At 37.9% G+C, this 21,314-nt stretch overlaps 1 protein-coding gene across 1 annotated transcript in view; it reads left to right on the top strand.

Moving 5' to 3' along the window:
• Positions 1–12,327, top strand: part of PTAR1 (protein prenyltransferase alpha subunit repeat containing 1) — a gene marked incomplete at its 5' end in the record, with an annotated part of 24,261 nt that extends 11,934 nt beyond the window's left edge. The window contains 4 exons of the mRNA XM_010133644.1: positions 1,561–1,665; positions 5,439–5,652; positions 10,945–11,261; positions 11,845–12,327. Coding sequence (XP_010131946.1) covers positions 1,561–1,665; positions 5,439–5,652; positions 10,945–11,261; positions 11,845–12,193 — 985 coding nt within the window. The remainder of the gene's footprint in view (positions 1–1,560; positions 1,666–5,438; positions 5,653–10,944; positions 11,262–11,844) is intronic.
• Between the last annotated feature and the right edge of the window lie 8,987 nt (positions 12,328–21,314).

Below are 21,314 nucleotides of genomic sequence, written 5' to 3'. Positions count from 1 at the left end.
CAGCAAAAGAAAGGTCTAGGCTAGATGTATATACATGTCACCATTTTTCTTGAAATATGTAGTTCACTGCTACTTTTGCCACCATTAGCTTCTGACTGTGGATATACAGTTCAATTAAAGCAACCTACCAGGTGGAGACAGTCTCCTACTGAAAACTTCCAAAACAGACAGAAAATTACAGTAGATGCTCACACTGAAGGAGTACATCGATGTCTTTGTGAGACAAGGGCTGTAACTCTAAAAGCACATGATGTGTTCTGTGTTAGACCGCAGAGTTTTACTTTCTTACTGGCCAGCAGCTTTTTTCAGAGTGTATTTCCTCCCCTTCATTGTGTGTGTGTCCCCTGTGCCCTCCTCACCCCTTTTTTTCCCAGAAAATTGATCATCTGATCTTCACATACTAGTGCTCTTGCTGAACCTAGTGCCAAGTGTGTCGTCGTGATGAACCATAAATTGTTACAAAAAACAAACCAAAAAAAACCAAACAAACCAAGCATAAAAACCCATAGTCCAAACAAACAAACAACAGTCCCCACACCAAACCCATGCCAAAATTGCTTCTACTTCCTGCACTCTCAGTTTTTTAACTGTGACTTCTGGAGGTTCTGGGAAATTTCCTGTCTACAGATGGTACCTTTGGAACTCACTGTATCTGCACTTCAAAGCTGCAGATTGGAGAGTAGCATGTGGAGACTCGTGTCCTGGGAGTAGCCAAGGAAGGAATGATGTATACAAGCATGCTGGGGACAGGCAGTAAGGATTATAAAGCTAGAAATTTTGTTCAAAGAAGGCAAGAAAGATAAATACGGACTTTCACTTTGCTCTGCCTCTGGGAAGGGCAACATTGGATGAACATTAAGTTCTGTTAAGGCAAATCCCTGTATTTTTTTAAACCAAAAGTAATTTTGCAAGTAAGTAAACAGCAATTTCAGCCTTTCTGTTAAAAACATTCTACACACACGGACTATATCCAACTTCTCTCTAAATTTATACATCCTTGATGCTTTATCTTGAACCATACTTGAAAACAAGAAGTGGCAGGGGAAGGCTGTGTGGAAGAGTAAATATTTTCAGATTTACAGAGTGACTTAAGGGCTTAATTTCTGGAAGAAATGTTTAGTCATACACACAACCCTATTGGCAGCCCTTCTATCAAAGAAAAAACAACAAAAGAAAAAGCTGCTCGTGTTGCTAAGAAGCTTTTAGATTGTGCAGATAAAAGCAACATCATTGTCAATGAGAATTCCATAAATCCCAGAATTCTTGACTTTCTGAGTAGTGACAGAAAACGTGATGCAGATTCACTCCGATTTTCTGGGTAGGTTTGGCAACCAGACACGTGTTCGGATAAAGTTCTTTGGTCTGGGTTTGTTTTATTTGGCCTAGTTGAATAGGGTTTGCATACATGTAGCAGAGTGTAATGGGTTAATCCACTCTTGTAGTTTGACAGTGAAGTTCTATGATGATACAAAGGAAATGCCATGCTGTTTGTTTTGGGGATTTGTGTTCTGTTTTCAGGTTACTTCTTTTATTCATACAAATTTATTTTATCTTTTATAGGAAAGAATTAATACTGTCTGGCACTTTAAATCCACTTAAAGATTTGCATCTTGGAAAACTGGCGTTAACCAAGTTTCCAAAGAGTCCAGAAACATGGATTCATAGGTTTGTTTCCCTTGCCTTCTGTTGCCTCCACAAACTTAAATGTTTTTCCTAGTTTTTTTTTTTCCTGTGCTTGGGTTAAGGAGAGCCATAGATGAAGGATGACACCTAGAAATATAGCAGATTCTTGGAGCCAGCCAATGTAAAATACTGTGCGTTGGCTTTTGAAGATACCTGCCAATATTTTAAACTTAGAACTAAAATCACGTGCACCTTTTTTGTTGCATATTTTTAAAATAAAATTTGGAAGTGGGTTACATTTTCCTACAGATTTCTTGAGTCTTGCAGCTCTTAAAATTCTCGATCTGAGAATGCTGATTCCATCAGTAGTATTTGAGCACTCTGGGTTTCTCCCTCTCTCCCTCTTCCAACTTACTTCTATATTGCTTGTTCGGAAAGACAATCTCTAAAAACTAATCTTTATAACCAAAGTTGGGTTCTTTCCCATTTCAAAACTGATCTTTTGGTTTGGTGAATTTATTTTTATAATTTCTAACTTAAGCAATGTCATTAAGTCACCACTACTAAATATTTAAATAACAGAGCACATTTTTTCAAAAATAACTCTAGAATTACTCAAGCACACAGAGTTAACTATCTCAGTTGTGATCGCATGTACATAAAGTGCCTGTAGCACAGTCAAGTAAAGTATAGATCCATTACTATGTTTTTAAAAAAAAAAAAACCTTGGGCCATGTATGTTTTCCCCCACACACCCCCCATGGTGTAATTTTCTCTGGATAACTCATGCTTTGGTAGACAGCCTTAAAGACATTTGAATGTAACACATTAGAAAGCAGTTTGCAATGTTTTCTTTTCACATGTCCAGCATTAGGACACCCATAAAGTTGATACCCCATTAGAAGATTCATGCTCTATCAGATCCAAGCTCCAGTCGTGCTGCTAACGTATGAGTTTTTGGAAGAGGGAATTGGTAAACTCTTTTGTGAGTGCGTGAGTTTAAAGTTATTGAAGTTAACCTAGAATGTAATACATGGAATATTCCTAGGTGTTTCTTAACTTACAAGCATCTACTTAATTTCTGTTAATTTCCTCCTTAATAGCGTTGATATACAACAACACTGAATTTCTGTAGCATTGGTTTTTAATTTTGTTGTTCTTTAACCGTTTTTTCATCATCTCCATGCCACTGACTCATGCTGTTTGATTGCACTGAGGTAAAAGGAGTATGTAGAAATAACGGAAAAAAAATCTTGCAGTTTGTCATGGTTCAGCCTTTCCAACATGGTGACTAGCACTGGAAAACTGATTTTTTTTGCATGTACCTGATGCCATCTATATCACTATGATAATCAATATATTTAATGCAATTAGGCAGAGTGGTAGGTTCTTAATATTTATTTACATTTTAGAAATAATAAAAAATTTAGTCTATAGCTTCTATACTCTCTTAAATTGTAAGTATTTTAATAGTGTTATAATTTGTTATTCTTTCTCATATTTGCCTAAAACAGAAAAGTATATTTCAGCACAATTGTGCAAATGTTTGGTTTGGATTTGGATGTGCTGACTGTGATTGATACATGCTAGAAAACAAGGTGTACAAAAACTCTTCTTTCTGCATCAGTCTAGCGATTAATCTTGTTTTTTCTGTTCCCCCATGATAACAAATTTCAGACAGAACTACAAGAGAATAGAATGGGGCAATTATAAAATTCAGTAAAACTTACTCAAATTTTTTTTCTTACACATGGCAGATATGCTCAGTAAAGATATCAAAATATCTATCACGTGTTTTGCATGTGGCCTTTGGGGTGTGTGTTCAGATCTTGTCTGTATACAGGCAGTGTATCTATTAATTGCACAATTGTCACTGAATAACCCTGCGATCATTTACGGTAATTCCAGGATCTGCAGTAGTGATAGTAATAGAAACATGCATAATGTGACAGAAGAAATCTGAATTTCTCCAAATTTATTGGAGAAAACATCCTCTTAAAACCCTCCAAAATAATACCATGATATTCAACAGGTACCAAAAATATGTTTTAAATCTTCTGAGGTTGTGCTTTTCTTTCTTTGCTCCCATTCAAAAAGTCTAGAGTGTAGCTCCGATTTCATGTTACAATTTCTTTTGTTGTAGCTACAGAGACTATCAGGTCTGTATTTTTTCATGTGCTCCTGTGTATATAATTTATCTGAATTCCTTATTTTATAAAAATTAGTCATTTGTAGAAACAAATAATTTTAACATCAAGATAATTCATCATTTTGTGGTTGTACTTGGAAGTTAATGTTAAGGAAATGTTAACTTTTGTTAAAGGAATGACACTATTTATTTAGCTTTTGTGCCTAGACATTTTTAGCATTTTCCATTTCTTGCAAATCTGCTGATTGAAGTGAAAAAATACTGGATGGTGATGTTTGGATCAGAGACTTTTTTTTTGTAGAAGAATTACTACATTTCATAAAAAAAAGTTACACATCAGTCAAAGAGAATGGTTTGTTTTGCTGTAGATCTCTTATTAAATCAAATATTATATCACCAGTGTTCATACACTGGCTTCAATCCACTGCTTATGATTTCTGATGAGAAATGCAGTCAGTTTAAAAATTGCATTCTTTTAAAATACCTTTAATATTGTCTTCCAATAGTTAAATATTTTTTTAAAATAGCTATGAGAAAAAGGCACAGTGTAACTAAAAAATTCCAGTGAACAATAATATAGTAAGTATTTTCAGTGGGAGAAAAAGCAGATGGATTACCAATATTTTTTTAACAGTGGTTGGCTTATCTATTTTCATTTAAAAAAAATATATGTGCAACTTTATATACAAATTGCAAAACAATTTTTTTTTTAAAGAAAATTCGTTTATTAGTTTTATTTATTGATTTCTTTTAACCATGAGTGACACCTTTCTGAAAATAGCAGTTAATTGGTTTTGGAACTGACGTGAGCCAGTACAAAAAAGAAAGACCTCTGTGTCAGAGGCTGGAGGAAGTCCAGCTTTCCAGAGCATTCCACATGGGCACACTGCCATTCCCTTCACACACGCTGCTGCCTGGAAGCGTACTCATCTGTGATCCCTCTTCGTCTGGACCCTTTTGAGTAAGATCTGCAGATGTATGTTTTCTGCAGCATTGAGGACACCTCTCAAAAATACACATTTAAAAATACTACTGAAATGCTACTAGAAGTCAGACCAGAGTAAAATTTAAAAGCCATGTGGGAACCTTTGCTTATCTCAGTCACTTCAAATCGAGCGTGTGTAATCTGGCAGTAAAAATATCTGTTTTGGTTACACCTATGGCACTTGAAACTCTAGGTGTTTTGAACTTTCTGCTGGTGATTGACGGAAACCAATTTGTTGTGTTGTGTGCAAAACAAAAATAGAAAGCACAGTTGTTTTTTTTTTTATTTAATTACTTTTCTCTGTCTCATTTTGGATACTTTATTGTAGTGCTATACAAGTCTCTGAAAGAAGAGCTCATTAGAAATCTCAAGCTGACAGTTGTTGCATTTTCTCATAAATTTGCTGTTAGCATTGTTAGTATGCTGTAAGTAACCATGGCCACTTGCAGTGAGCAGACAAACAAATACAGCTGGAGTTGAATTATTTTGGAATGTGATCATAGTCATAGTTTTCAGTATGGAAAGGGTTCAGATGGTAATGTTTACTACTTATTCATCATCTAGTTAGAGTAGTTCAGATAATTGAAATGGCAGAAAGGTTTGACTGATGTCTATAAATGAAAACTTTTTTTTCTCTTAAAATTGCTCTCTCACCATTAACACTGTACATCATTTAACCAGACGTTGGGTGCTGCAGCAGCTACTTCAGGAAAACTCTGTGTCCACTCTTCTGACTAAAGAAAACTTGGGAGCAGCCCCGGTGGAGAGAATTCATCGACTAGTGCAGGAGGAAATGAACGTCTGCTCTGAAGCTGCTGGAAGGTACCCAAGCAACTACAATGCCTGGTCCCATCGCATCTGGGTTTTACAGCATTTGGGAAAGCTGACTGTCAAGGTATAATACAATAGTGAATAATGTCTTAAATTTCCTTGTCTGGAAAAGAAAAAAAAAAAATTGGTTTGCCAAGCAGATCCAGTGGCATGGATGGAGAGTATCATATTAAGTTATCACGGTAGCTAAGAAAGTTTAAAAAAAACAGGCAAAATGTTGTAGTGAATATGTTTTGCATTTTTCTTGCCAGTGTAGGCAGGTTCTGCTCAGCAGAAAGAACAGGTTTTTCTTTCTCACGTACAAAATCCTGTTTCTCTGTTGGTACTTGGTGTTTATGAACTTGCAGCATGAGGGTAGATGGGACTGTGTGAGCTGAAATAAAGAAGGGGCAACTGAAAATAATTCTTCTTGCCTTGATCTTGAAATTCCTAATAGAGGAAAAAAATAGCACACCGCATATTATTTTGCTAATGTATTGTGATGTCTTCTTTTGATACTCTTAGTCAGCTTATCTGTGGTTTCACAATATTGAAGGATTAGGACAGCAGAATTTCGGAGGAAGCACGGGAGTGCTTGTAACTAGTTTCTTCAACTCCAACAGTGTATTTCAACAGCATTTAGACTCAGGGTTGATAAAGATGTTTCAGCTCCGTCAGGGGTAACTTACGCGGTGGTGAATATTTCAGATCACATCGTAGTATTTAAAATATCAAGACCTGCAGAAAATTTAGTTAATATAACATGGTATAAAATTATTTAAGGAGTTTGGAGATGCTGTCGTTTCAGAGCTGTAGGTGAATTCTTGGTGAATATTAGGCTGATACAGTGACACATCACACTTTAACAGCAGCTGCTGCATTTTGCCATCCTGTAAATATGTAGAGGAGTGAGGGAGGAACTTAGTGGAGGTTGTTGAGTCGGTATAGCTGTTACTATTATGTGTTATGGACCAGTTACTGCTAGCAATGGTGGTTGTTTTGCTGGTGTTTCATCTTAATGGTCACCTGTAAAAATGGCTATATCGAATTGGAACACACTTGCTTTTAACCCCTAGGCTCCATGAGGGAGACAGCTCGGAATTTAGATTCATCTGCTTAGCAAGTTTGTATGAAAAGGTGGTTATTGATAACTGAGAAGAATTATGGGATTGGGGTAGACTGGAGGTTATAACTTTGGGTTAGAGGCCTATATTAATAGGAAACAAGGATTTTCGCAGAAGTCTTTAAAAGCTTTGTTAAAAAGAGGGGAAAAGATAACACTGTTAATTAAAACAAGTCATTTTATGCTTTATTTAATGGTAGTTTGAAGATCAGGATAATACCAAGTACTTTTTGCACTTGCTGTTCCTTAATTATTAAAATAAACAGAAGGCATTGCATTGTGATAGAAATAACTCTTCCTGCATCTGGAATTATTCCGGTGGGTTTATTCATTGCGTTTGTCAATGCTTTGTTTGAAAAGTCAGAAGCATGCCTGTGGAAGAAGTGTTTTAAATTTTGTGTGGTCATTCACAAGCCCATTTGCCTCTCCCACCATGCGGGTTCCCCTGCTGCTCTCTATAGGCTGATTACTGGGGAAGTGATAGTTTTCTCTAGTTTAGACCAACTGAGTTTTGTTACCACTGGCAAAATTCCCCTGGTGCTGCTGTTCTTTCAGCACTGTGTTTGACCCACTGGGATATCTCCGTGTTGACTCAGGGGGGTTTTTCATCACACTACCAATGCATCCCTTCACACAGCCTAGCAGAAGGTGTTTGCGATGCAAGAAAACTAGGCAAAACTGTGGAACATATCTCAAGATTCTCAGAATTCTATAAAATTTGTGTCTAGGTAACTTTAAAAGGCAGAATTAGAAAGTGATTGTTCAGAAGGTGCGATGTGAGGTAAAAAGCAAATACGGAGAAGGACAGGGCAAAAGCAGACATTAAAGATTCACAAAAAAAAAATGTATATTCTCGCTTGATGTTTCTCGTTTTGTACCTTCAGCTATATGTAGTTTTGAATATGTGAAAAGAGTCTTAGATTTCACTGACGTGTAAGGATGGAACTGTGCTGAAAAAATTGGCAGATGGAACAGTCACTGTGATTCTACAGCCACCTAGTTCTCGCAAGGTTGCCTCTAATTTAGTGTACTCTGTTATTCAAGGACATGTTTCTGCTGTAATATAAAACTTTGCCTGTAGTATGAGGTAGTTTTTAATACCATGTTCAAGGAAACAGAGGCCCAGGAACATAATGTGTATGTTGCATTATTGAAATAAGTCCTCTCAGAACAGGTTTATCGTTTACTAAACTGTTGGCTGTTTTGCAGGATTTGAGGGTGTAGGTTGTTTGACAGGGTTTGGGGTTTTTTCCTTTGATTTGGTAATCCTAATGTTTCTGCATACTGAATCTCAGTTCAGACTCTGGGGAAAAGATAGAAAATACTAGAGGAGAAAGTTACGGTCCTGTAGGAGGATTTTCTCATGGAATATAGATGTTTCTTCTTTCTTACAGCAGACAGTAAAAAAAAAACCAAACATTTTTGTGTTTGAATACGGAGATCTCAATTTGTTTTTCCTGCAGAATTTGAATCCCAGTAGCAAGTTTGCGTAGTCTTTATTAGTAGTTTATTAATATTAATAGTGTTTATTAATATCAGTTAAGGATTTGACAAGATTAGATTGCTTTAAACCAATACAATCTCTCTGGTATTGGAGTACTTGCCTCAGAAGAGGATGAGAAAGCTTGGCTTCAGCTTTCTCATGTGACAAAACAGTTCGTTAATGGCAGAAAAAACATGCCCCTACTAGTAGGAGTGTCCATAATTAGAGAACCAGATTAAGAGAGTTAGAGAGTAATACTGGTATAACATCCATTAAAATTCATACATCAGGGTGCTTCAGAGAGATCGTGCAGATGAAAAATAGAATGTAGTTCAGGAAGGATGGACGAACCTTTTTGTTCTCTGCGGAGAGGAGTACTTCACTTCGTAATTACAGGATGGGGAGTGACTGCTCAGGTCCTACAGTAAGAAAACAAGCAAAGAAACAAGTGGTGGGGTTATTGTCTTGAGTCAACACCTCTCTCGTTTGATGCCCGGATTTCAGAAGTATGTTCATAAGACACAAAGTAATTTTTCCTGTGGATATTCCCAGTAAGACCTTGACTTTTTCTTAGATGACTGGACCTCCAAAGGTAGCTGTCTTTTGTGTGAGTGAACATTGCTGTATTTATCTGGTTATCCAGAAACGGGTTTTTTTTTGCCAAGTACAGTTCCTTTTTGTTTTCCCAGTATCCCAGACCAGGCAGGAAGTTTTAGGCTGCGTTTCATGGTGGGTGAGCACTTCAGAAAAGCAAGCACAGGGTCAGGGTGGGTATAGGAGGGAGCGCAAGCCAGGAGGTTGCGGCAGAGATCACTGAATGCCTGTAACCTGTTCTGGAGCAGGATGCCAGTTCCACGGTACTCTGCTCACACCAAAGGTAGAAGAGGGCTCTTTGTCAGAGGCTGTCAAGAGTGGGGAGGGAGGTTTTTTCACGTAATTTCCTCTTTGTTTCATAGAAGAATGGCAAAGGGCTTGTGCTGTTCGGTGTGAAAATGGAGAAAACTAGCTTAGCAGGAAGAATTTCTGTTGGAATTTGGACATGAGCTAGCTTTTTGTTTTACCTCCAGTTGTTTAAAATGTTTTTCACTGTTACTGTGAGGTTCCTAGAGGAGAAGCTTTGATTTTTTTAGATCTTAAGAGTTTTAATGGCAATCTTCTGTCTTGCTCTTCTGAAAGTGGTTTTCTAGGTCATTGAAGAGTGATGCTAGGAATCGTTCTGTTTGCTTTGTGCAGGGAGTTAAAATGCATGATTAGAATATTCCCCTGTTACTTCGTAGCTTATAAACACATCAGGTGAATGAATCAGATTATTCTGAGATCTAAGTTGGATGTAAAGTGTTCAGTTCCAGCTGATTGAAGGCTGGCCTGATTTTTCTGATGTCACCCTTGAGCCTGATGTTGTTTTTAACAGGCTTTTTAAATTTCTGAGCATTAAAATTTAAATAGTAAGCTCGGCTCTGCTTAGAAGAGAGAAGCTGATCTTACAGTTTAAAGCGCAGGACTGGAGGTGCGGAGTTTTAGCTCCCTTAAGAACCCTGTGGTGGGTGGTTATTTAATAATGCCCTTCAGTTTGCTCATCTGTAAAAGGAAGATGATGCTGGTATCTCGTCAAGACCCAGAAAAAAGTGTGTTGAGTGTCTTGGGTAGAAGGTGCTATTTGTGTCGTTTGTATTTGCTCTAATCTTTTGGAACACCCCCCACACCACAAAAAAGCTGTATAAATAGCCTTATGTGTCTCCTTGTGCTCCCTCCTTTTTCTTTGAGGGAGGCTGTGCCTCCTGTATTGCAGGGGAAAAAAGAAAGACTTGTGCCTGTGAAACCTGCTTTTCATCAGCCGGTCGTGTTAAGTAGAGTAGGTATCTTAAAAAACAAATAAGAGCAAGAATATACCAGTAAGGTTATATCCAGAGTCTTTAGAAGTAAACAAAAAAGGTAGTTTTGATCTCTTCTAAGACTTTAAATTCCAGAGGACGAGCAATGTGAGGAAAGAGGTTAAAGCCTTTAAAAAAGTAATTCTTAACTACATAAGTTCTAATAAAGAAGGTAAAGTAAAAGAAGCTTTGTCCACTAGCCAAACTCACCTGTCTTTCTAGAAATAAATTCTGAAGGATTAAAAACTTTCACGATTAAGAGAAAATTCATGGGTGCTAGCACCAGTGTAAGTGTTTACCACAGTTATTGTGAAAGCCTTTCTGGGAGTTCACCAATTACCAAGTCAAGCAACTCAATAATGGACAAATAGTTTTGTATTTCACAGGCTCTAGGACTTGGAACGTAATGTTAGTGGTTGATGTTCTTTCCTGGAACATGGAAGTGTAAATTGCTCTAGATCTTTTTTTTTTTTTTTATTATTTTTAGTTAAGCAACTCACCTACCCTCTGACACTTTTAATGCACTAGACAAAAATTTTAACTTCTAACTGATATCCATACAGTTTGGTATACTCTCTCCCTCTGCCTCCTCTAAAATAGTCTTTATTCCTAACCATTTTGAGATCCTTAAACCACTGTTTAGTTCTTAGCATAAGTGATTTGGGTTTTTTTTTCACCTTGCCCTGTAGGAAGGTTTCTGAGACACCTGCCTTTTCAGAGTTTGGAAGGCGTGCCACGATACTTGTGAGCACACACTGACAAAGGCTCAGTAATTATCTAATTTTTCTCTGTGTGTTGTTAAACCATTACCACAACGACTGAAATCCCCAGGGATACAGAAACAGTGGTGGTAAAATCCTTTTTTATATAGTTGATAACTGTTGCTGATTTTTGTTTCAGGTTCTCCTCGATGAACTTTCATCTACTAAATATTGGGTATCCATGCATGTCTCAGACCATAGTGGATTTCATTACCGCCAGTTCCTACTCAAGTCCTTGATAGGCAGAACTGTGACTGACAATCATGTAGTGGTACAAAATCAGATGTTAAATGAGCAAAACCCTAGCCTTCACAAGGAAGTGGGGATTGCAGGGGCAGAAGCTGCCTGTGTGGAGGAGCAAAGCATGGATCTCCCCCGCCATTTAGAGGAAGAGTTGGAGCTCTGCGCTGAACTGATTGAAACTTACCCAGGGCATGAAACCTTGTGGTGTCACAGGTAAGAGGACTTGATCAAAAGAATGTCCTTCTGATTTCTGGATTATTCTTTGCCTGATGTTTCCAGACAAATTGTTGTTCTGATTTTAAAAGATACCACTCAATAGAAGGTTTCTAAGCTACCAGGTCTTAAGCCTTTGGAAACCATTTAAGAGCAAAATCAGAGCTATTGAATGGAAAATTTGATTTGGTTTAGCTGTCTTGTTGATGTAAGGACAACTTATCCCTATAGTTTGTGCAAAAAGCACAACATACTGTTAATCAGCTTCCTCATTCTTAAAATGTTTAAAGGGCAAAAGATGGGGAAAAGATCGGCAGAAGATGGACCAGCTGCAGAAAACCTCTGCTTTGCCAGCTGGGGGTATAAGCCTGACTAGATAACAGCAGGTTTGCCAAAGTAACACTGAGCTCTTTTTTGTAGAGTGTGAGCAGTGACAGCAGATTTTGTGTCTATGGGGAAATATGGTGGGAATGGCATGTCTGAATGGAAATGAATGGAAACAGTTCAGCAGCAGCAGCAGATTATTTTCAATGCTTGACTTTTTTTTTTTTCCCTCCTCTTCGTTCTTCTTTTTCCTCTGAAGAAGGCGTGTGTTCTACCTTCAGCACCACCTAAGCAACAGACTTCCTCTTCTGAGCATGATGGTATCATCTCTGGACAGCACTGACGAAACTCTGAATAACTTCCATCACAGTCCTGCGACAAGTCATACGGAGCAAGCTATGGATATTGATGGTTTGAATGAATCCAGCAGCAAACAAGGTTATACCCAAGAAACAAAACGCCTGAAGCGTGCTCCTATGCTGGACTCTTTTGGTCCAGAAATGGAATATCGGTTCATTGATAAAGTATTATCAACTTGTAGGGATGCGGACCAAGCCAGGTTTGCTACTGCTTACAGGAAATGGCTAGTCACTTTTTTAGGTCAGTGAAGGAAGAGTTTAAAGCCTGCAGGGTTGTTCTTTTAGTGCAATACTCTCTTTTCAGACACAAGTGCATGTCTTGGTTGCAAGTGTTAGCTAACCACATGTTTCTCATTCTTTAATGGTCAGTACTAAACTTCACATTCAGAGTAGAAGTCTGTCACTTTATTTATTAAAGAACTGGCATACCTTTTTACTAAGTAAATGCCATTTGTTTTCTAATCTTTTTAAGAAATCACTCTGTCAACTCCCTACTGTACCATTTTCTTATTTTTTAACTTCTGCATTAAGGTAGACTCTGAATCTTTTGGCTTTGAAAAAAAGCAAAAAATAGAAGGTCTGAAATGCTTTTTGAAACAGAGTGTCTGGAAAAAGAATGGGAAGAATCTGTCAGTATCAGCCTAACCTGTCTCCAGGCTGTTCCTCTTTGCTGTAGAGGCGTCTTGCTAGTACCTTATGGAATTCAGGCTATATTCGTTGTGAGCTATTACTTTTGCATTTGCAATCTGTGGTAGATCACCAGTCTTAGTGTTTCTTTCATAAAGCTCCACTAACAGTATTGGAGCCATACGTTTTACTATTGTAACTGAGGTGTTGTTTGATTATTAGATGTCATATGAGTTTGACAAGAAAGTCTATGAGGCTGAAATCCTGGAAAGCAGATAGAGGAAAATGTGACAGAAAATAGTTTAAACACACATTCACACTCTCACTTATGGTCAAAGCTATATTTGGAAGTAATTTTCTTAGAACAGACTATTTTACCTTCATTTCCTGCGTGGTATTTATTTATTTATTTAATCTCAGCAATCCAGAATTAATGACACTTGATACACATCTCTGAATGTATTATGTACACTACAGAATTCCAGCCTGCTGAATCGCGAGTTGGTAACCTGTACTTAACCAAGACCATGCAAGTCCAATAGCTGATGGAGTAAAAACTAATTCTTCTGTCTGGTCATCGAGACTGTACAATTAAAAAAGAAAAAAGGACGGCAGGAAGGAGCTATTTCTTCACTTTTGTTCTTTCACAGCGCCTCAGTCTTTGGGTGTTTTTTCTTTTTACTCTTAAGAGCACTTCTCCAGCCATACATCTCTGTTTACGTAACTGTAAATTTTAAGGGAATTTGAAACATATTTCTATTCCAGTAAAATTAAGCATGAATGGTTTATTTTTTCATTTCCTTAGAACTTGTCTATATAAGGGATTTTTTTACACTAATAAAATCGTGCTGGTCCAAAGACCCAGGGGAGAAATGTTATACAACATTGTACAAGAAGTTTGTACAATGGCAACATCACCTCTGTTCCAAACTCACTATTCATTGAGGGGATTAGATTTTCAAGCTAGAGCCTTCGCCAAAATTGCTGTATATTTCTCCTGCCCAAAGTGCCTCCTGACTCTGATAAGTTTCAAGCTGCTGTTTCTGTTGGGCAGAGAGAGCAGCAATGAGGGAAATAAAAAACAGGTAGCCTGCTGAAAAGGTATGATTTTGAAATAAAAAAGACACTTGAAATGTGGAATTCCAACAGTTCTAAATATTTTGATGGATGGGGATTACTCTTGTATTTCAAAATGAAAATAGACCACCTCTAGTCTTAGAGAGTATGTTCATAACTCATTTTAGGCACAGATTAGCTAAGAGAGACATTTCTAAGTGTATACTCTTCTGTTCACGGGACCTAGAAAAGACTGACCTAGGCTTGAGCATCTCCATGGCAAAGCTTTGCCTCCATGAGCATCCGCAGCTCCCTGTGTACAGCTAGGCACCTTTTATGTGGCTGTTTGTTTTGAGATGCGCTAGGATGCTGTCTTGGTTTTAATTGCAGAATTGATGTGTGAAGGGGTTATGGAAATGGCTTGAGAGAATAATTTTGGTTTAAGTTGTTGTCTCAGTGACCATGGACAAATGGGTAGGTTGCGGTCCAAACCAGAGCCTGAACTTTTACCTATCCCAGAGGACCTGATGATTTTTTGGGTATGAAAGATACATTAAAGCATGGGTAGCAGCCTGGGTCAAGTTGATTAACAGAATCCCATTAATGACTAATATGAACCTGGAAATTGTGAAGCCAGTCGGCAGTGTATTAAGGATCATGTTGTTGGTCCTAGATGACTTAGTAATGTAGTTGTGTATTCTGTTTTCCTTAACGAAAATTACCTGTCCATGAGAAGAATACTAGTGGCAGGAGCAGACAGGGAAGTGGGAACGTGATAAGAAATATTTCCTGAACTGTGGAATGAAAGAGATGCTTTATTCTTGCACTGGAATGATTGGGGGTTTTAGGGGAAGAGATTTCTATTAGAATCTGTTTTGAAATCCATTATATATTTCCACCAGACTATAATCTGGAGTCTTAGTTGGCTTTCTTAGAGATATATCATGAAAGTGCTGTGTTATTAAGTTCCACAATCTTTCCAGCATAAACACTTAAGATCAAACAGCTGCCCTTATATATATATATATGTGCAGTTTCTGTTCATATCATCACAAGTTATGTGTGCTTGTAGGTAGAAAACATTTGGTCCTAGGTATGTGAACAGAGTTGCACTGTGTTTTCATACTCGGAAGATGTTGTGAGAGTTCTGGTTAGAGATGGTGCTGATATTTTTATTTTACAAAACACTGATGGCTGTAGTACGACTCTTAAGGGTGGGTTTTTAAAGCCTGCAATTGATGGACATAGTCTCCCCTCCTTTATTTTTAATCCGGTGGGAGTAGTTACCTTCAGAAATTTGCAGACAAGACTGCTTGCCACACAGAAAGCAAAAAGTGAAATTGGAACAAGTCATATCTTTCCTTTTGAAAGAAATGCAAACAATAAGATGTCAAAACCGAGCTTTAGTTTTTTCGTGGTAACAATATAAATTATATGAAAGAAGAAAATATATAACCGAATTACTTCAAGCTGTGTCCTGAAGCCTCTTGTATTAAATGATTGAAGAGAGATTTCCAACAAATTGCATTAATTAATTGAATTAAACTGTGAGCTTATGTTCTGGACCTATGATCTTTAACCATTCTTGCGGAGGATGGTCCAACAGAAGCTGCAGAATACAAGGCTTTCATTCCCTGAGGTTCTTTCAAGTATAAAATCAAACTTTGTACCGTTATATGAATGTCTTCATATGAAGTTCAGTGTCTTTACTGATTTTATCATCTGCTGTATGTATCATCTGAATTGATGCAAATTCTTTTTGTTCACTGGATTAGTCTTTGTAGAAATTTTTTTGTGCTAGAAACAAAGGGTTTTGAGGAACAAATGAAATTTGAAACTACAGAAACTAGAAGGAATTGCATCTTCAAGGGGTTGATTTCTCTGCTGCTAAATACATTAACTGTTGTTTGGTTTATCTTGTGTTGCAGTCACCAGAGCAACACATGCAGCATTAAAGAGAGCTGCTATATCAAACTTCTATAAAGAATGTGTTATTGGTATGCATTGCTATAGCAACCCTGGTTAATATTTTTTAATCTACTCCTGCCTGCATATTAGTGTTTTGTTGACTTCTTACACATTCTCTATACAGTCAAATCTGTGTCATTTAAGTAGAGGGAAAAGTAAATTGTCGATTTATACTGTTTGATTAATTACCTTATATAGAACTTGTATTAAGACAAATAAGCAGAGTGGATATAGAGTGAGAAAGCTTAGATTCTGTCTTACCGTCAAAGTTCCTGGCATTTCTGGCTTTGTGTTAGCGCGGCTTAGTTAGCAGCTAGTCTTTATGGACAGGAGTGAGTTTTTTCCTAAGTAGGTAATTAATGAATTTTTTAAACAGTACTGTACAATATTGATGAGCAGGAAGGAAGGGGTTTGGAACGGCTGGTCTGCATAGCCAGACTCAGAATAACGTCTTTTTCAGAGTAACGTCTAGTACAATGAACAAACTGTGACTAGCAGGGAATAATTTAAGTGATGAGTCTTCAGAGACTTGATGATTGAATTTTGGGACGATGTTGTTTGCTTAGTTTTGTTTTGCCTTCTGTGAGTGAAGTATGTTCCTTAGGTTCCTAAGGGTTGGGGGTTTTTAGTTTAGGGGGAAGTGAAACCTTTGCACTTAGAGTGTGGGTGGGTGTGGGGGGAAACTGACAAGGCCAGAGTTGTATCTTCTAGGGCGATTCTGGAAAAGGAAGCAGTGAAGTGAAATGCAGATGTGACTTCTATATGTGCGTTTGTGATGCGTGTTGGTGATGAGAGGTGTTTACAGTTAGATCTTACTGTTTTATTAATGTCAGATGCAAAGGAAAGAGGGTAACTCACCTATCCTCAAAAGCACTTAACACACAGGTTACTTTCAAAGGAAGTTCAGTGTCCTCCTCTAAGACAACTTTCCTTTTGTTGCCCCGTGTGCGTTGCCCCGTGTGCTTAGAGGTGTTTCCTTCCCAGCCTCTCCTCTGTTCTTCCAATCAGCAAAGAAGAATGTAGCGAAGCATTACTAATGTGGCCTCCTTCTGTGTTTAAATAATTCTCACTACCTCCCCAAACATGCTCTGATTGACGTCCTTAAGTGGAGTTTGTCAGGCTGTTTTTTCAGAACCTCACAGTAGGCCTACATCCTCTTTCAGAGCTGAAAAGCAAGAGCTTTATCTATGAAGCCATCTAGTTTCCCCAGGAAAGTTTAAAGGAGGAGAGAAAAGAAATACAATAATCCTGTGGTTAGAGCTGGGAAAACTAGAATTAGCATAAACATTCGTTAGTCTTTTCCTCTGAAGCAGCAATGTGCTGGTGAAAAATGGAGGCAATAACGTGCTCCCAGGAAGTTCCTTGCAGACAGTTTATGCTTTTGAATTACAGACCTGACACACTCTAGTCGCTTTTACTTAGTGTGGAATGCTACTTCTCAGGGCATAGTCTATGGTATTGAATTAGGGTACGCTTTTAGAGTTTATTGATTTTAATAAAGAAACCCGCTATAAATGCCAAACATGTAATAACTGGCTTTATTTTTGTCTAGCGTAGCATTTTGTGTCTACCCACGAGCCTGTACTGTACCTAATGATTCACACCAGATCTTACCATCTTATCTGCATCGTATTGTTATCCTGAATCTTAAATTGCTGTTGCAGTCTTGCAGGAAGCTCCTGACTTTCAGGGTTTCTTCTCGGAGCTCCCGAGGACTATTGTGTAGGATTTTCAGTATCTCTCAAAGGTGTTAATGATGGGGAAGCTTTTTGCAGTATGTGTGTTAATGCACTGTGTATCTCAGTCATATTTTTTTAGAAAAACCTTCGTTAGGAGTTGGAACACTAGAATTGCAAAAGCTTTTAGTTGTTGATAGCTGGCACATGCTTATGTACAATGCAGCTATTCTGAAGAGGAGAACTCTTAACTGAAGTCTGGTTTATTTAAGCATTGTTATCTGGAACCTGCTGTTTAATCTGCTGTGTAGGTGGAGTCGGGGACAGCCCCCAGTGAGGTGCGTATCTCCTTCATGGGACACTTCCTGAACAGAATATAAGTATGGCGATAAAAGGACCTTTTCTTGGGTGATGTGTTCCTGTGTGTTCATTGTGAATACAGTTATGAAACTGGTACGTTGTTAATGCAGTAGGATTTCCTGAATGGCTGCACAGGGTGACAGATAGGTGGGGTTTTTAACAGAGTGGTACCTGTGAATGAGAAACCACAGAAGTGGTACAAGGTAGCAGAACTTCTTTTTACAAGACACAGTGTATTTATACCTACTGTGTTCATTCCCTCTTGCTCCAGTTTTTGTTTTTTCAAGTGGCTACATTTAAAACTGGGTAGTCATCTTGAAAATTGTGCTTGGGAACGTCGTCTTTAATTTCGTGTCATAGAGATAGTAAATGTCTTAAATAGTTTTAAGTAGCATTAAGATCCAAGGTACTGACAACACTAAAGTATTCACATGAGGCATTAAACACTAATTTTGTAACACCGTGTCCATCAAAGTACTGTTATATATAAGGCAGAATGTTTATTTTATCAAGATATATAAAATAATATTTAATTCTCACAGCTTTCATATTAGGGGGAAATACAGTTGGTTTTAAGCATAATATTTTGCAATATTTTTTCTATGAAAAATTCTCAGATACACAGTTGTAGTCATTGTAAATTTTTACGTATATTTCCAATGCAGGTGAATTAGATAAATGGTGAATTTTGTAGCAGAAAGACTAATGGCAGGACAGTAAGACACTGGAAAGTAATCTGATAAATGAGCAGTGTTCTACAGGGTAGTGAATGTAAAGCATTAAGTTTGCTTTTTACTGGTCTTAACTTTGTCATGGAATTAATTCCTTTCAGAGGGGGATCGTTTTCTTTCTTTTCCGTCAGTAGAGATGTGAATAAATTATCTGTATTTATTCTCCCACAGTAGATGTGTTTGTATGTGTGGGTGGGTGGATTGGTGGCAGAACTGTATTTATGTAATGTCTGGTGAAAATGTAAAAATCTCTCTTTTTTTTTTTTTCCCCAACACTGGTGATGTGTGAACAGAACTCTTCTGCGGAAGATCTCTCCTAAGTCTGAATCTAGCAGGATCGTTGCCAATGTCAAGGTGTTTGCTGAAAGCAGTGAGGTCTTGTAGGGAGTGTATGAGACGGTGGAACAGTTCGTAAGGTCTTGCAGGCTGGGAGAAGTGGGAGGTGCTCAACCAGTGTCCTACCTAGGGGTTACCCGTCAGGGGTCCTCCAGGAGGAAACAGACAGGCATATTTTAGATAAAGTACTTCAGCTTTGCAGGAGACTGGGGAAAGTATGTCAGACACAAACTAGCAACTGAAACTGGTATTTGAATACAAACTACAAGTAGTTGTTTTATACTTTATGTTCAATATTTTTCTTATGTTCTTTTTATAAAAATAAATCATATTTTAAAAGAAATTTCTAACTTACTCATCATGTTGAATGTCTTCTGATTTGGATTTTTTTTAATATTTGAGAGCTCTCCTTAAAGGACTCAGTTTTATTCGAAAATGCTAGCACCATTCCTCTCTCCTAGACAGTGTGATTCATTCCAGATGTTCTAAAGCGAACACAAAATCACAGGGCATTACTGAAAATATTGCTTATCATCTTAAATGCAAAGCTTAAAAGAGCAAGGACGTGTTCATACGGGGTTTTTTTTTGTTTTCTCTTACCAGCTGCTAGGACAGAAGGTAGAAAGGATATGTCAGGAAGCCCCGAGTCGATGTGTGCAAGCTCGAATTACTTAATTTGCGGGTTCATTAAATCAAAAGCTTAGTAAGAGCAAGTAATAAACCCTCCAGGGTCCTTGTGTGGAAATAACTGGCAGGATCTGGTCATTAGCTTATTTCCAGTCTGAGTGCTTCACTTTTACATCTGTTAAAATGAGTGACAAAATTCCCACCCACTCCACTGGCACAGGTCAGGCCCGGCTGCAGAGAGCTGCCAGCCGCTGCCTGGCAGCTTTGACTCGCGTATTTAGCGTGGTGATTGTAAGTGACTGCTGCGTCTTTTGCACGTGGTCGTGTTCATGGCTTCAAGGTGAAAAGCAGTTAGTGCAGCGCGTATCCATTAGCACTGCGGTTGAGGAGACACTGTTAACGTTGTGGACTGTGTCAGATTTAAAGGGGCAGCTAGAGAGGAGTGGTTACTACGGGGTGTCTGTAGCTACAGGGTAACACGTTAGTTGGGGAAGTATTGCGTATCAGGAGCGTGTAGGTGATGCCTGAGTTTTATACAAGGTATTTGGGGATGAAAGGTAAGCTTTTAAGTGCCGTGTGATAATTGATGCAACATTGAAGGGAGAAAGTCTTGATAGACAGTGAACGGCTGAACTGTGGCTGTTCTCCAGGTGTGCTGTATACACCTGCGGTGCGACGATGAACTGCATATCTGTCACCCTGTCATCTCACAAACACTTGTAACTCGGTAGCAGTTTATTTCCTTTTTAAAATGCATCTATTTAATGTTGATTTGAGATGTTATGCAATTATTTGTTGCTACCTAGTGCTAGATAATTTTCTCCACACCTTTAACCCATCTTCAGTGGAACCTAGCCAGGTATAGGCAGTCCTGGTTATAAATCTAGTTTTGCTGTGAAGGGAAGTTGAGATTCCACGGTATAAAACACTCAGTTTTCTCATGTCTAGTTGGAAACAGAGGAAGGCATCCTAGCAGTCCTTTCCGGTTGTGCAGACTGAGTTTTACCTTGTTTATCTCAAATATTTTGTATTGCATGTTAATTAAAGTTTTACATATCCTAGTGCTACAAAATAACATACACCAAAAAAAAAAAAAAAAAAAAGAAGAGAATACCCCTACAGTCCTAACTACTTTATGCAGATGTCTTCCAGAACTTACAGGTACAATTTTAGTGGTGGTGGTTAGCAAAGAAAATTTTTCCACTTATTTATCAGCAGACTTGTTTTTATATTTATTAGTGACAGAATAGACTAAGCACAGCTGTAAGTTATTGTATTGCTGCAGAAAATGGAAAGTAGTGTAAAATTGTTTTTGTTAATTGTTGGCAGTTTTTAAATAAAATTTTCATCTCCTAAAAAAACCCCTCTGTTTTCTGTGACAACATATTTACCCCAGACTCTGATTTCATTGTTTACCAACAGATACCCTTCCTAACGATCACTGAAAAGAAACTAATAATAAGCTTCTTTTAACAGGAACTGCATCTTCTCTTGTCAATTTAGGTGATGGCAGCAGACTTATTTTTGGCCTGTTTAAACATCAACAGTTAAGACTCTTCCAAATGCTTTCCTGCTTGTTTTGTTCAAGCTTGGTTTATGCCAGGATGGAGATAAACACCAGCTCTTCTGTTTAAGAAGTTTCTTTCTGGCAGTGGACAGCTGGCTGTACTGTCTAGAGTTGCAGGTTTTGGACAGCTGAATGGATGAAACTTCAGCAAGTTTCAGCATGATGTTCAGTGATGTGCTTGCCTTTTCTTGGAATCTGCGATCAACTGGAAGAGCTTATGCCAGTCTTTCCAGGGTCCGTATGATTTCTCTTTGTTTATAATTGAAGGGAAAATGTTTCATGGATCTTAAAAGCAGGTACCTTCCCTCTTATATTAAAAAAATATACTTTGATTCATATTGATGATAAATATAATATAGAAGAATGCGTGGTGGTATGGTCCCACTGCTCTTCAAAGCCATCCTAAGACCTGAGGTGATTTA

Source organism: Buceros rhinoceros, unplaced genomic scaffold (genome assembly GCF_000710305.1).
Source record: "Buceros rhinoceros silvestris isolate BGI_N320 unplaced genomic scaffold, ASM71030v1 scaffold5213, whole genome shotgun sequence".
Lineage (NCBI taxonomy): Eukaryota > Metazoa > Chordata > Aves > Bucerotiformes > Bucerotidae > Buceros > Buceros rhinoceros.
Note: the sequence above shows the minus strand (reverse complement) of the source record. Positions and strands in the feature narration are given on the sequence as shown.